This window comes from Lineus longissimus, chromosome 17 (genome assembly GCF_910592395.1).
Source record: "Lineus longissimus chromosome 17, tnLinLong1.2, whole genome shotgun sequence".
Lineage (NCBI taxonomy): Eukaryota > Metazoa > Nemertea > Pilidiophora > Heteronemertea > Lineidae > Lineus > Lineus longissimus.
In genome coordinates this window covers 5,534,120-5,550,375 of record NC_088324.1, presented here as the reverse complement: position 1 = coordinate 5,550,375, position 16,256 = coordinate 5,534,120, and the positions used below count along the sequence as shown (strand labels likewise).

At 41.8% G+C, this 16,256-nt stretch overlaps 1 protein-coding gene across 1 annotated transcript; it reads right to left on the bottom strand.

Moving 5' to 3' along the window:
- Window positions 1-1,820: 1,820 nt before the first annotated feature.
- LOC135501582 (uncharacterized) lies at window positions 1,821-7,593 on the bottom strand. Its single transcript, XM_064793753.1, has 7 exons — window positions 7,520-7,593; window positions 7,106-7,183; window positions 5,760-5,799; window positions 4,502-5,058; window positions 3,057-3,102; window positions 2,289-2,839; window positions 1,821-1,965 (listed from the first exon to the last, which is right to left on the bottom strand). Exons 2-7 carry the CDS (start codon window positions 7,158-7,160, stop codon window positions 1,943-1,945), a joined length of 1,272 nt encoding a protein of 423 aa, XP_064649823.1. The 5' UTR covers window positions 7,161-7,183; window positions 7,520-7,593; the 3' UTR covers window positions 1,821-1,942.
- Window positions 7,594-16,256: the final 8,663 nt, after the last annotated feature.

Below are 16,256 nucleotides of genomic sequence, written 5' to 3'. Positions count from 1 at the left end.
CAAAGGCCTCGTAGTCCCAAGGACCCAAGGACTCAGCGAAAAGGTGGTGTGCATCTATAACAAAAACGGCGTGCAACTTGTCTTCAACTACTAGAGATTTTGACGTGGCACCGAACTAAAATGTAGTGAAATTTATCAGACCGGATGTCAAGACTGTGATGATACGTACATTGGCGAAAGTGGTCGCCAGTTACGTAACCGCCTGGAGGAACACCGGAAGTCCGTTCGTGAGAAATCCTTCAAGTCAGTCATCTCCGAACATGCTATGAACAAGGGAAACCAGGTGGATATAGACAATTTCAAGATCATCGACACCGATACCATTCTTGGGCCGGAAATGGAGAGAAGCCATCCACATCCGTAAAAAAACAGCCAGCCACGAACAGAGACGGTGGCTTTCAACTGTCCCACACATACGATTAGACCTTCAAATCCGAGAACCCTGGAGGTCAGCTGACGTCAGCAGAGCTACCTCTGTCACAAACTCGCCCTCGTGCCGAAATTTAAAAAAATCAGGCACTTAATTTGATTAATTGCCGCTATCTTGGATGTCAGCATCCCGAGATTCAGGGCTTTGACAATCATACGTCATAAACAGTGTCGCCAGTTCAGACTGTAAATCTTATTCAGGCCGAATTAGTGCCACTTTCTTAAATAAAACGTTTTCTTTTATTAATAAATAAAACAAAATATCATCTTTATGAATAAAAGCTGACTATTAATAGTGGATTTTAAGATGATTGTACGGAGAACTACAAAAGAAGCGTAGGGCATTGCGGGCTTTGTGGTGTGTTGCGATAGCCTCACAGCATTAAGAAAGATTCTTTCCTGATCTACATCCGCGGTACTTCTTTTCAAGGTGGTGGCAACATACTAGTTCTAGAAACGTTGTAAGGAACGAAATCAGCGCATCTAGTGTCAAAATTGCCTCTGTCAGTCAGTGTACTGAAGAAATCCTTGGTGTAAGGACGAAATATTTACAAGGTAAATACTTCAGCTTGTGATAAAATAACTTTTATCATAAGTTGCTTTCAATGACCAATTGGACATAATGAACAAACTTTAGTATAGGGTTGGTTCCTTGGGGCACAACTACTTCTGGCGAGAAAACTGTGCTGCATTTAAAACAATCACTGTGCTGTTTTTCAAGCTTCCGAAATGATCTAAATACAGTAGACCTGTAAATGTCGAGATTCTAAAGTGTATCCCTTTTCATACACGCAAATATACCGGCAATTTTTAATAAAATCGGACCTACTTGGATTTGAAGGGACGTGTTGAATCGGATATGCCGTGTTTGGGGAAAGAAGTCGGGATGCATTAGGTAGTCCAAACATAGTGGACATTGATGGCTCCGATCAAAATACAGGTGATAGGAGTATATTTGAACATAAGAACTAAAAGTGGATTTAGACGTATAGACTCAAGAAAATACAAGAGTCTACCACAAGCCAATGTACGTTACAAAACAACAGGAAAGAGATTAAGGGTCCCCCAGATTTAAAAGAACAATACGAACTTAGCGACTTAGGGTAGATAACATAGCCATATTTGCTTTGTTGCTAGAGTGGTAAAGGCCCAGGTTGGCGAACATCTAATAATATACTGACATATTCGGGGACCAGATTTCAATAATCGATTATTGAATACTGTAAAGTATGTGATAAAGTACAAATAGAGCACTGAAATTGGAAATTCAGCTGTGTTTTTTTACTAATAGGAAGGGCACGCGTAATAAATTGATCGATGCCTCATCTATTCGACTAGTTTCAGATCTAATCAGTAAACGTAAAACGTAAAGAACAAAAAACACACATAAATATACTTTAAGGGATTTTATTGATGTATACAGTAGATACTGGAGAATAATCATCAATCAAGCGATTCACTGAGAAGAAACCGAGGAAGGGCCATTTGCATGCATCTCAGTAATGCAGACATCTTAGTGGTCACAAGATGGAAAAGCTATAAAAAAGAGATAAAGCATTGTAAGTCAGTTCCATAGATGGAAAGGAATTCAATATTAATACCACCTTAAAAGCTCAAAACGCGTTCTTTAAAACGTTTCGTCTGATTTGGAATTCTAGTTTGATGCATTTTTTGCTGAAAATTGTGCGTAATTTCTGCACCCTGCCACTGACAATGCTGAACAAAAAAGTGGTCACGCAGCTCAGATCATTAACAAACAAACTTCAAAGAAATCCATTCAGTAGTTCACGCTCAAAGCTCAAAATTATGCGGACAAATAAAAAGGAATGGACTATCTAGCATCTTCGATTATATCTTACCTGAACGGCCAAGTAAGTTGTACGCGTTGCCATCAACACTCAGGAGTGCAATGCGCCCCTTAAAGAAGTCGCTATTGCCGTCCTTCTTGTAGCCGACTTCGTAGGTTGGATGGTCATTCACCTGTAGGTCGTGATCAGGATATGTGGTACTGAGGGAGCTCACCACTTGGTCATTTAGGTAAATAACACACGTACCAGACACGTGCCAATACGTGACGACAAGGTGTTGCCAAACGCCACGGGTCACAGAGCCACCACTGGCTTCAATCAGATTCTGTTTCGGATCGCTTCCTGCACTGTTGATGTTTCGTCTGAGATCCACCTGTATCTTCCCGTCGGCCTTTACCGCAATAATGAATTGCCATGGTTTGGACCAATCGGCGAAAAGGACTTGCCTCTTGCCGTTTGCAATTGATTTGAACCACATTTCGATGGTAAAGTCCTGCTTCTGGAACTTGACCGCGGGGACATGAGCATACCCAGTACCATTAAGCTCCAGGACGAGTTTGTTTAACTCACTGTCGAAGACGAAGGAGGCACCTTCGCTGATTCTGAAAGAGATGAAGTGAATGAACCTGGGTTTTACTTCTCAATCAGACTACAAGGCCAAAGAGATGTGTATAAAGTTATACACAAATTATTGCCAAAGAAGCAGAAATTGTGTTTTTCTTGTTCCATTGGACTGCTCTTAATGGGTTTTAAATTCTCTTGTTCACTAAAAGTCTGAAATTCTATATTCGCTATGGGATAGTGACATGGCTAACTCACGATTCAATGTGATCTGTAGGTCCTGAGAATTCAGTGTGATAGAGCTCTGCAAATAGATATTACAATCGTATTCTTGATTAATCAGCCACCACAGCCTAACTACAGTAAGTATGGCGCACGCAGGCGAGTAAAACAAGACAGAAGTCAAAAACTGCCTAGTCAATGCTCTCTTAGAAAGCATCTTAGTATAACGAGTGGTTTTCGACATACATACATGTATGTACTTCGATTCTTGATATTTAGTAAGAATGGGTGAAAAAAGTCTTAATCAATGCTTATAAATGATTACGGTTTTTTGGACACGTGCACAATCTCTGCCCATTTTCTCTCAGTTTCAGAGGACTGAGCACGTCTTTGCATTGTCTAGATATATGACAGTCATATGCGATTCCTATGAACAAACATTTAGTTATCAATTAATGCTATGGTTAGAGATTATAACCTAAAACCATGACCAAAAAGTGTTGATATGACATAAAAATTCGCCACGATGCCAAGATTTTAACAAAAAATGATCCACGTCGAGATCGGGTTGTGCTGAAGCATTTGTAGGCAGATACATTACAATTATCAAATACCAAAAGTGAATTGATCCGGCAGATACAAGACCATGAAAACCTCCCAAAAATGCCTCAAAAGCCCATTCAAATTCATCTAAAACTACTGACAGTGTACCATGGGCCGGCTTTCATAATACAACAAAAAATATCTGGATTTAAAACGAACCGCACTTTACAGTCTAAGTGCACTACAGTATTTACAAACGAAGCCTCGTTTTGAATTCAGCGGTTACGGCTAGGCAACCATAACCGCTAGGTTTGGTGAAAATATGGAAGCTGTCAAAAGCATTTAAAACCAAATTTTTCGTTGTTTAATTTGATACACAAACCCCACTGCTCCTCATAACTTAGCAGAGTTTATTTTGAGAGAAATGTTTGAAAGATGCATGAACAATACCTGAGCGTTCAAATAAAAATATCGGTATTGCACGAGAATGCTCGTGAGCAACCCAGACTCTGACTGTTGAAAAACCGTCCGCACCGGTCTCAAGCTTTCAGGCCGTTGAAACTCGTCTCATGCAATCTGGATACTCGGATGGGCCACTCGTACGGTTTTCTCATTGTACAAGTGGTTGTATTATTAGCCCGAGCCTTGCAGCGTTCATCGCTTTCTGTCGAAAGGATGGCCTGTGTGCCGACAAGCAAAGAATTCACCGTTCTGTGGTTGTCGTACGAAGGGGTTGCGATAGGGAGTGGTAAGTATTATTTATGCTCACTTCCAGTCGACGAGGGCTGCATGCACTTGCGATTGAATGGCTGAAACATTAACTGAAAAGATACTACAAACGAAGCACAACTCGTAATGGATCAGCAATCGCAACTTCATTACATTTACAAGTCCATCGCAAGCCGAACTTCGTCAAGGTGGAAAATTGAACCTCTTACCATGTGCAGGGGCGGCAAGGTTAAAAACCTCGTTAAGGATTCTGAGGAAGCCAATTCGTCCCTTGAAGTAGTCGCTATTGGAGTCTTTCTTGTAGCCGATCTCGTATTGTTCGTGGGTGTTAACCTGTAGGTTGTGATCCGTATAAGTGGTAGTGCTTTGTGCCACCTCGACGTCATTCAGGTAAACGAGACAAGTACCAGGCCCGTGGGCGTATTTCACTTGGAGGTACTGCCATTGGCCCACTTCCACGGTGCCTCCTCTGGCGGTCAACAGATTCTGCTTGGGATCACTTCCTGCACTGTTGATGTTTCGTCTGAGGGTGACCTCGATTTCCCCACTCGCCGTCACCTCAATCAGAAACTGCCAAGGCTTTGACCAGTCGCCAATTAGGACCTGCCTCTTGTTATTTGCGGTTGTTTTGAACCACATTTCGATGGTGAAGTCGGTTTCCTGGAACCGTACTGCAGGGACAAGAGCGTACTGGTTGATTCCATCAAGCTGAAGAACATTTCGGCCAAATTCGTTGTCATAGACGGACGAGGCCCCTCCTTCAGACCTACATGTATTGAAAAGAAGAAGTTACATGGCAAATTGCAAACAGAAGTTTGATTACTCCTGTCACTTAGGTAAAAAACCCGACCGGAAACAAAACCCAAAACGGACCTACATGTAAATTAGCTTCTTTAGTCCGGACCTATTAACTATTGCGAAGAGGCTTTGGAAAAATAACCACTGTATATTTTTTCATCTAATGCATACATGTGCACGTATTTTACTTCTTTTACTGGATATGCAACAACAAAGATTATCATCATAATACGTGGGTTTGTAATAAACAACATAATTCACTGAATATAGCAGAATCAAGGAATTATAGCACTAAAGCTATACTTGATCCGTGGCAGAATGCTAAACGTCGAGCATATGGCAAGCCGTGTGTCCAATAATTAAGAAAACCTAGTTTTCAGTAATTTTAAAACGTGGTTTCATGGAAGAATCCACGCTTTTCTCAATGAATCAATGATTTATGGAAGAAGCGTAGGTTTATTATTAAAAAACACAATTTTTTAATCAGAAACCAAGTTTTTTGCAAGAAAACTATGTATTTTAAAAATAAACCTATGCTTGAAAAAAACCATGGTTTTCTTCCATGAAACTAAGTTTTGGAAGTTATTGGACGAACGGCTTGCCATACGCGCGAAATTTTTCTATCGACATTCACCATGCCCGACACCGTGAACAGTCGTACATACTTACGAATATCCATTGGAACCAGAAAAATCAGTCCGAAACAACTCTGAAATCGAAGATTTTTCCGATGCATGATAAAAACTCTTTCAGTTTGCTCTTTATTAGATATACAAGTGGCATGAAGCTTTGCAAACCATCAATGAATGGAAAAGTCATGTAATATGAATAACATGTCATTTCACCATGCTCTTACATCGTTGTTCTTGGCCATACTGCCTGTAAAGTTACCATACTTCAGGATTATCTAATAAAATTCCTGTACAGGCCACAGATTTGTCATATGCTTTAACATATACATGTATAGGCCTATGCCCACGTCTGCACATTGGCCTTCAGTGCAAGGTGGGTCCAAAACTGGTTCCTTGTAAAACCTCATGATCATGCCCATCGGAAGAAATTGAAAAAGCTGCAAATAAAATCACCATTTACTCATAAACTATCAACATGTAGGTGATTTGTTTCGGCAAAATGCTAGCTTACCCCAGCAATGACCATTATTCACGCAGTGATAAAGTTTTGGGCAGAGAAAAGTGAACAGGTTTGCTCATTCCTTGCATCAAAAAATTATTTTGTTTTTCATAATTAAGAAGATATCAACCTGAAAGACTGTTTCATTTATTCAATATTTGTTATTAACCCAAGATGTATCTTTGATATAAGTTAGCAAGCAGCATTCTTTATATTATTTCATATTTTAAGTTTCGGACTTGTAATTTTTTTCGGAAAGTTCACCCAGTGTCTCTGCTTCTTAAGTCCATCCTTGACAGATACTCCAGTAACCACAGAAGGTGCTTGTTGCTGAAATTGATGATAACCTATAGTGCATGAATCATCTGCCCTTCCATCATATCCCGACCAGGGCAATGGCGTCAGACGCCTTTCAGCCGGGTGTTATTTGGTGTAAATTCCCCCGAATAAATCCGCCATGCGTGCGGGATAAGGGCAGCAATCTCGCAAAGAAGAACCCGTATCCCTTCAAACGTCATTCAATCACCCCCCCCCCCCCCCCCGCCCCCATCCCCCCCCCCCCCCCAAAAGAGCTGTACATACAATCAACATGGTGATGAAATGTTTAAATGAACAACTAAGAAGTAAATGCCATTGGGTAGTAGAGAGCGAATGCGGTCCAGACGTACAAGAGTCGTCTGAATCGGTAGACTGGTCCCTGATATACAGCTACTGAAAGAAAGGCTATATTTCTGGTTTTTAAATTAGAGTTTTTTTTAACTAATCTGTTTTTGATAGTACAGTTGATGACAGAATCGAGGTTATTCGTAAAATCAGTGAAAATATCATGCCAATGAAATTTGGCGGTGACGTTTTACCCGTTTTCCGTGAAAAAAAACACATACCTGCTGAAGCTGCTAGATGCACAGCTATTGTCACCAGAACGACGAAGGTTCTCATGATGGCTGTAAACAAAAGGTAATCTACGGAAGAAAAGAGAGCAGAGTTAACTGTCAGCCAAACTAGTAACACGATAATACATCGTAAGATGAAAACCGGTCATCTCGTTCGAATCAGAATAAACGAAAACGAAAAGAAAAAAAAAACGAGAATACACCAGAAAAATGAAACCGATATGGCAATAGTTCTATTGCATTCCGTCAAGAAAAAAGTAATTGTTCGTTACAAAAAAATGCAAAGAGTAAAATACTTATCATGAAATTTTCACCCACTAGCTAGTATTCATAAAAAATGCAATATTCACGAATAGTGCTTGAAAAACAAAGCGTAACAGCTTTAACCAACCGTCATAATCTTACCTGACTGCGGAGGATAAGTCTGGGCGGCGTTGCTTCCTCGGGCTGTCCGGTTGAACTGAATGTGGATCTACTCCCCGCTTGATGAGTTATATTGAAACTCACCAGCTCACTCCTGGAACATCTGTCGGTATTTCGACTGAACATAACAACTCTGCGGCACTCTTCAAGGGATTTGAATGACTTCAAAACTCAAAGCTCTTGTCAATTAATGAAGTTACTCTAGTATCACCGATTAGAGACCGTTTCTAAATATTTAGGTCAGGCCTCAAAATGAGCACATACACACATGTATTCATTCGATGCTATTCAACATGTCTAATTTGGTTGGGTTGGCGACACCAATTTACCCGATGGTCATTACGTCATGTTTCGGCGCTGCCTTTGTGTCGATTTCGGAAGAAACTAACAACCTGTCTTAGATAGGTGAAACTTGAGTATCATAATTTTAGTGGCCGAAATTCAACGTATTACATGCTACTACATACAGTAGACTGGCTTATTGGTATAGTTATTTCTCATGGACTAGTGGTTCATGCCCATTTCGCCTTGTCTTTTTTCGCCTTTTCCCATTTTGCCTTTAAAAAATATACATTTCGCCTTCTCCTATTTCGCCTTTTCCAATTTTGCCTCTTCCCAATCCGCCTTATTCTATCTCGCCTTTGTCTTTTTTCGCCTTTTCATTTTTCGCCTTATGCTATTTGCCTCTGTTTTATCTTGCCTTATCACAAGTTGCCTTATCCATTCTTGCCTTAGTCTCAGTTTGCCATTGTCTTAATCTGCCTCTCCTATTTCACCTTGTCCTAATTTACCTTTGTCCTAATTCGCCTTCATCCTATCTCGCCTTTACCCTCCCCGCCTTTGTATTATTTCGCCTTCTTCCCATTTCGCCTTCTTCCTACTTTGCCTTTTTCTATTTTGCCTCTTCCCAATCCGCCTAATTCTATCTTGCCTTTGTCTTTTTTCGCCTTTTCATTTTTCGCCTTATGCTTTTTTGCCTCTGTTTTATCTTGCCTTATCCATTTTTGCCTTCGTCTCAGTTTGCCATTGTCTTAATCTTACCTTGTCCTAGTTTATCTTTGTCCTAATTCGCCTTCATCCTATCTCGCCTTTACCCGCCCCCGCCTTTGTATTATTTCGCCTTCTTCCCATTTCGCCTTCTTCCTACTTTGCCTTTTTCTATTTTGCCTCTTCCCAATCCGCCTAATTCTATCTTGCCTTTGTCTTTTTTCGCCTTTTCATTTTTCGCCTTATGCTTTTTTGCCTCTGTTTTATCTTGCCTTATCACAAGTTGCCGTATCCATTTTTGCCTTCGTCTCAGTTTGCCATTGTCTTAATCTTACCTTGTCCTAGTTTATCTTTGTCCTAATTCGCCTTCATCCTATCTCGCCTTTACCCGCCCCCGCCTTTGTATTATTTCGCCTTCTTCCCATTTCGCCTTCTTCCTACTTTGCAACAAACTTGGTGTCTTTACCCATGTTTGTTAAGTCAATCTTTCATATGAAAGTGTCTTCAACAGTGTTGAAGGGCTTCTAGGGTCCATTCGGGGGTACCCCCAACCAAAACCCGGTAGACATTGCCAAAATTACAAGTGTAGATAACTTCTCAGCCATTATAGTCATATTACATTACATACCATATTACAAAAGACTTTTGTCTCTTTTACCCATGTTTGTGGGGCCAATCTTTCATATAAGAGTGTTTCCACGAATTATGTTTTGGTACCCTACCCAAGGCTGCTGCTTAATTACCAATATTTTCAAATCTTCATAACTTCTGAACTATCTGCATGTAAGCTTACATGTATCTCCAAAACCAACTTAGTATCTTTACCCATGTTTGTCAAATCTTAGAGTTTTCCAAGTCTTTCACGGAAATATTTTGGCATAGTGTTTTGGCATTCTTTGATGAGTAAGACTTGTGACCTGGTACTATATAGGAGGGATGGGGGTGCTAAGTATTTTATTGATCATTCAAAGTGTGAGTGCTTCTGAAGTTCTTTATTATGGACTATGGTTAATAGGCCTACTCAAATCCAGCAATCTGGAAGATGTATTCCTTTGATCATTGGGGAATTATGAGGACTTCTCACAGAATGAGTTAGCTCTCAAGAACGTCCCTCGCAGTGTTCCCTTTAGATGGTTTTGGTATGTTTGATGTTCTTCATTCACAGCAATGCTATAACTTAGCATGAGATAATACAAGTCCCAAAGTTTTTTTGAACAGAATCATTAAACTACTCAAAACACTGCCCCCCCCCCCCCTGCGAATAATAGACCCCTTGCTTAACGAAGGCGTATGTCCTGGCCAGAGTGGATCCTAATGGAACAATGCATTGCGAATCTCCATATCAGGGGCAGCGGTAGCGCAGTAGTTAAGCGTCCAGCTCACGATCGAAAGGTCGTGGGTTCGACTCCCGGTTGTTTGGCTACTTACATGTAGTTCTCGGTCTGTTCGAGTTCAAATGATCACTTAGTAGCCGTTCTTTGAAACCCCAGATTGATATCTGTAGAGGCCGCGGTAATAACATAAAAGTATCCCAAAAGCGCTTTGAGCAAGGTACATCACAATGGAAAGGCCCTATCCTGTAATTATTAATTATCATTATTATATCTCGAAATCTACTTTGCCAATTTTCACCAAACCTGATAGACATATAGATGAGGTACACATTCTATAGAGGTACGGTACGTTGGATATTATTACTGATTTAGTTTTTGAGAGATTTGAGGATTTCTACGCATGAGCATACCACAACGATACTCATCTAAGCTTGGCTCTTTTGTAGGGCTTGGGTGGGGTACCGCTATATGAAAGATTGACTCAACTAAATGGTCTACTGGTAGTCATGATGATGTTTGTGATGCATTTCATATTGATTTATTTTTTTAGATGTCATAAATCGTCTTCATGAACCGCCGGAGGCCATTTCTCATTTAGTCTCATATAGCTTATACGGTAAATAATACTATAGTTGATTTATTTACTGGAACATATTCAAGCTTAGTATATTTTAGAATCGATTTTGAATGGTCTGCTGGTAGTCATGATGATGTTTGTGATGCATTTCATATTGATTTATTTTTTTAGATGTCATGAATCGTCTTCATGAACCGCTGGAGGCCATTTCTTATAATATATGTATACATGTAGTTTTAAAATGAAAGTTTCCCCGTTCAATTCTGCAATAAGCCTATTATGACCATAAATGCATAGCATGGACATTTTGAGGTATGTGCTCATTGTGATATCATAAGGCCGATGTTCTGTATTGATCTGCTTGTTTAAAGATTCAATATCGTTAACTGTTTTGTTACATTTGCATAGTTTGATATTGTATACTGTTTTAGTTTCATATTTTGATATTAAAGAGGAAATTATATTCATCCATTATAAAACGTTAGATTTATCCTTTTCTTGGATACCAACTTAATAGGGCAATTAGTTATATGACTGGATAATGTCATAACTTCCAACAGTTTTAATGTTCTCTTTTGAGTTAATCTCATAAAAGCTCTGAATGTTGGAGATATGGTCCCAACTCCCCAGCTCCATCAGCTGCAAACACCTCACTAGCACGATATCAAGTATTCGTATCAGTAACTACTAGTACTTTACTACACTCCTGACGCAGTGGACTACCCTAGTGTCACTGAGACAAACCCTAATAAGTACCAAGTTTCACTCCTCCACTTCAAAGTCTCCAACTCATTAAACCTTCGTTCTGACGACTTAGAGATATTCCCAGACCATTCAGCTAGTCTTTATTGGCATCCACATCACCTACACTGGCAAGTACAGCAAACGAAATTGGCAACATGTGTAAGTAAAACAGTGACTTTCTGAACAATGGTGAGGAGGCGGTTTTCCTCCCCATCCTGCATTCGCCAAATCTAGAAAAGGCAAGATGAGAAAATGCAGAATGGAATGAAAAACAAGGGCGAATTGACAACACGGCGAAATAGAACTAAAGGCAGATAAGCGAAGGCGAGTTGATGAAAGGTAAGGGGAGATCCGTATCTCAAAACGAGAGAAGGCAAAATGGGAAGAAGGCGTAATGAGTCAAAGGCAAAATAAAACAGGCGAGATAAACGAAGGCTAATTGACAACAAGGCAAAATAGAGCGAAGGCGGAGTAATAAAAGGCGAGGCAAGATATGGCGATATGAGAGAAGGCAAAATGGGATGAAGGCGTAATGAGACAAAGGCAAGGTAAAAAACGAAGACGAATTGACAACAAGGCAAAATAGAACAAAGGCAAGATAAGCAAAGGCGGATTGATAAAAGGCGAGGTGAGATATGGCGAAACGGGAGAAGGCAAAATGGGAAGAAGGCGAATTGACACAAAGGTCAATCAAGAAAAGGCAAGATGAGATAAGGCAGGATGGAACCAAGGCAGAATAGGACAAAGGCGAAATAAGAAAAGGCAAACTAGGATGAGGCAAGATGAGAGGAAGGCGAGTTAAGAAGAAGGCCAATTGGAACAAAGGCGAGATAAGACGATGGCGAAATCGTAGAAGGCGAATTGAGAAAAGGCAAGTTAGGAGAAGGCTAAATGGGAGAAGGCAAAATTGGATAAGGCGAATAAAGTTAAGGCGGAATGGGCAGATACCGGACTAGTAGTTTTTTCAATCGGTGTTAGACAAACACCAGAGGTGGCTGCATGAACAACGCGTCATCGCCTCTAATTACCGTATAGCGTTAGAACTACTTTTGTTTAAACACTGGGCCCGAAGAGGACTACACTTCATTTTGGAGTGTTGGTGTAGTTGGAATAGTCACTGAACTCTGTAGAGAGAGACTCTCCAATTCTTCACAACTATGTAATCCAGCGAATCATTGTTGAATCGTCTACATCCTCTGTTAGAATCCAGCTGCAGTAAACTGAAGAGGTGTTGAATATGGTACGGTAATATCGATTCGATATTCAAACTCTATTCGAATCGCATTGTTCCAATGTGCCGTTCTCTTCACAAGTGTTCATCCAGGTGCGATGGAAGTAGAAATTGAATGCTGTCGTGGTCAGAACAATACAAAAATTGTTAGTCTATTAGTACATTACTCTAGCAAATATCCATGCTCTGCACGGTGTTGAGGCGAGCGGTATGTTATGAATTTGGATGTGGCCATGTAGGGTTTACGTTTACCAATTGAAGGGTTATTTGGGTGATATGAATAATGGCTAGCGAATATTTTATCTAAAACTCCATGTATATTTGCATTTGGCCTTTCTGTACAAAATTGAAGTAAAGCATTTGCTAGTCTTTATTCATATCGCCCACTGTCTGTGGAAGGTGTTGTTGATTTGAAAATCCGTAGGAAGTGATGTATGCATTGAGTTGGCTACGGGATTTCTTTAGATACTACATTCCTTGATAGTGTCTCGCACTCCTTGGGCGTTGGTGGTGACTCCGTATCCAGAACTGGTGTGACATCACGTGCAGGATCTCATGTTAGTGAAGATGTGGGGGCAATTGGCTCCCCACCATCACTTCTTCGTGCCACTAGAAGTGCCTACCTCTAGTGAGGAGAGTGGCCCCATGATTTTTTATGTTAGAGTTGATCACCCAAACCTAAAAAAACCAACTCTAAGATAGAAGATCAGAGGGCCGATGTAATATAAGTGATGTCGAGACGTGATATATTTTCTTTCTTTTATTTATTACAAAATGAAATACAATTTACAATACTAATTTCTTGAGTAGGTGTACATTTACACTTTGCTTTACACATTTTTACCGAAGAAAGCGAGAGCTAAATTCGTATAAGCCCGTGCCTTTCAAAATTTAATCAATGTCATCCAATCTCGGATAACTCCAACTCATATATCTCGTATGTTCCATTCGGGACTAGGTGGAAGAAAACGAATTACAAGGCGAGAGAATATGGTAGCTGGCGAATAACAGGTGGAAGCGACATTTGTCAAAATTACCAGAAGTTACAAGGACAATCGGACCCCCATGTATGCCGATTTTTCATCTGATGATGACATAAAATCCCCTTCTTCCAACAAGGACGGGATTAATTTTAGACCCTCTAAAGAGAATGGCATTGATTTCATGAATAGTTTAAGAAATCTTTGGTCGTTGCATAACCTGTGTTTGTTTGGCTGAATGACCATTAGTAGAGGATGGACTAGGCGAGGTGGTTCGACCTCCCCAACCTTTCCTAGTAGTTCTAGGGACCCGTTTCTGATGCCCTCCTCAAGTTGTTGAGCAATTTCGTCTTTGAAAGGTTCGCAACTTTTGTGGCTGTGGATGATGGTTGGCGGAGGGATGTCGCTGTCAAGAAGGACCCCGTTGAAGCTGCCTTTGAATGGTTTTAAGAAATCGTGTACGTCCACGCCCTCATTCAACCATTTTTTAACTAACATGGATTGTTCATCGTTCACTTCCGTTAGTACCCGGTTCCAGTTAATCAATTATGTGGGCCTATGCGATTCACCTGCTACAAAATTATTGGGATCACGTAAAGGTAAAGATTCCAGGAGCTGGTTCCAGTCGTTGCACCGAAAATTATTCCAGTCTTTTTCAATTATGGAGGGATTCTCCTGGGGGGAGTGGAGAGGGTCACCACTGTAATTGACCCATGCTGCATTGTCGCGTTTTTCGTGTGTAGCTTTTACCGGATCGAACGAGGTGTCGAATTCCCACGAAGGGATCGCCTGAAAATGACGAGTGAAAGACTGAAAATCTCAAGAATCCAGCACAAGTCAACCAGAGAGGCGACCCTCTCCACCCCTTCTTAGGAAATCAGTGTCCCCAGGAGAGAGGCAGAAAGAGTGACCGGTACTTGGCATGAATTGAGTTGCATAGGCCTAGTCTGGGTCGTTACCCAATCGTTGATCTATTTTTCGGTATACTGACGTCTTTGAAGGTGTTATAGGGACAAGATGACACAAAATGGTCTGAAGATTTGCAGAAATAACATGAGCGTCCCCTAAACCCACTATTCGCTCCCCTTTGCGCGCCCCAACCTCTGCCTGGGCCCCTTGATCTACCGGTGTAGTGCCCTCTGAAAGGCGGTTGCCAATAGGGGCCATTGGAGGGACCTATGGGGGGCCAAAAATTCTGGGGAGGGGGAGGGGGGTTAGCCGCTTCCTTGGATGGGCCAGGTTTGTCTTTAACTTTTTCCCTTTCCTCTTTTCTGATGGCTTTTTTCCAGCTATCTACGGCTGTCTGGGTTTTCTTTGCTGTGTCGTTGCTTAGGAGTTTAACTACGAGACCCTGAAGGGGGCCGCCTGTGTCATTTTCCCTGCATGCCTTAAGTGTTAACTTGAACAGTTCGTTATCGCTGTGGTTTACAGACTCTGCAATATCGGACAGGTTCTCTACTGCTGCCAGGAGGATGGGATTTTCCATTTCCTGTGGAAATGTCATTTTATTAGTTCATACCTACCCAGGTCAGACTTTTGCATGTGTACTCCATTCGGACACACCCGAGGAAGAAATAATCTATTTATAATAGAAATATCTTGGCTAGTTCGCTTAGCTACACCTAGGCGGCGCCCCTATACAGCCTCTGCCTCGTGTGAGCCGCCATCATTAGTACTTATTACTCGAGCGCACCGAATAAGTCCCGTTGCTGTGGGGACAGGCAGGGCGGGTAGTCTGACCTGGGTAGGTATGAACTAATAAAATGACATTTCCACAGGAAATGGAAATTTTATGTCGTTCATACTCTACCTAGGTCAGACTTTTGCATCGAATACCAACAACCAAAGGAAGGAGGGTAAACGGTGACTTACCATGTAGTGAAGTGAACTGTCTCCAAGCTGCGCAGCAGAACCCAACGGGTGAGCCCAGGGGACCCAGAGAAAGAATGCTTGGGGTAAACCAGGGCTAGAGGTCAACAGGCACTTTGATAACAAAGGGAAGCATAACTGGGAAAACCCATCCCCTCCAAGACGGGGACAAAACCACCTCAACACGGTATAAGCTCAGCACAAATCGTCAAGAGACACAATGTGGAAAAAATTTATTTTTTTTTACAAGAAGGAAAGCACGCCCCAGAATAACATGGGCCTCACTGACTAACTCTCAAAAGTCCTAGGCGGCTGAACCCTAGGACAGCTGGACGGGGCGAACGCGCGGGCCCGAAGACCCGGCGACAGTCTATAGAACACCCCCCCCCCCCCCCCCGGTTAAAAAGGAGGGAGGACAAGACAGCCAGCAGGAGAGAAAATCGACGAGTGGTCTAGGCAGGGAAACACCTAGACCACGTGCTGAGCAGCGACAACTGGACCAAGAGACAGCATACCATCTGTTAACCTGGAACGATCGCGCATATAATACTGGGAGAATGTAGAGTGAGAACTCCTCGTAGCCGCATCTAAAACCTCGTTCAGCGCCACTCCCTTATACTCGGCCCACGAAGTAGAAATGGCCCGAATCTCGTAGGCCGTAATGGCGCCTAGGCGACGAAGCTCCGGAGAACCGAGTGTAATAGAATAAGCCATCCGTATGGTGGCCACTAACCATCTGGCGACCGTGGCTGCAGCTATCTCCCTAGTAAACCCCTCTCTATAAGACAAAAAGAGGCGCTTCCTGCCTAGGCGAACAGCAGGCTCCTTAGTCTTATTAGAATAGAACTTCAATGCCCGAACAGGACAGAGAGTTCTGTCCGGGAGGTCTCTAGAGACCGTAGCGGATAACGAGGGGATAAAAACCGGGCGCCTGGAGGTGTGCGGCGCCTGGTTTTTAGCCAGAAAGCCTGGGACAAATTCTAGGACCGCGCCCCTC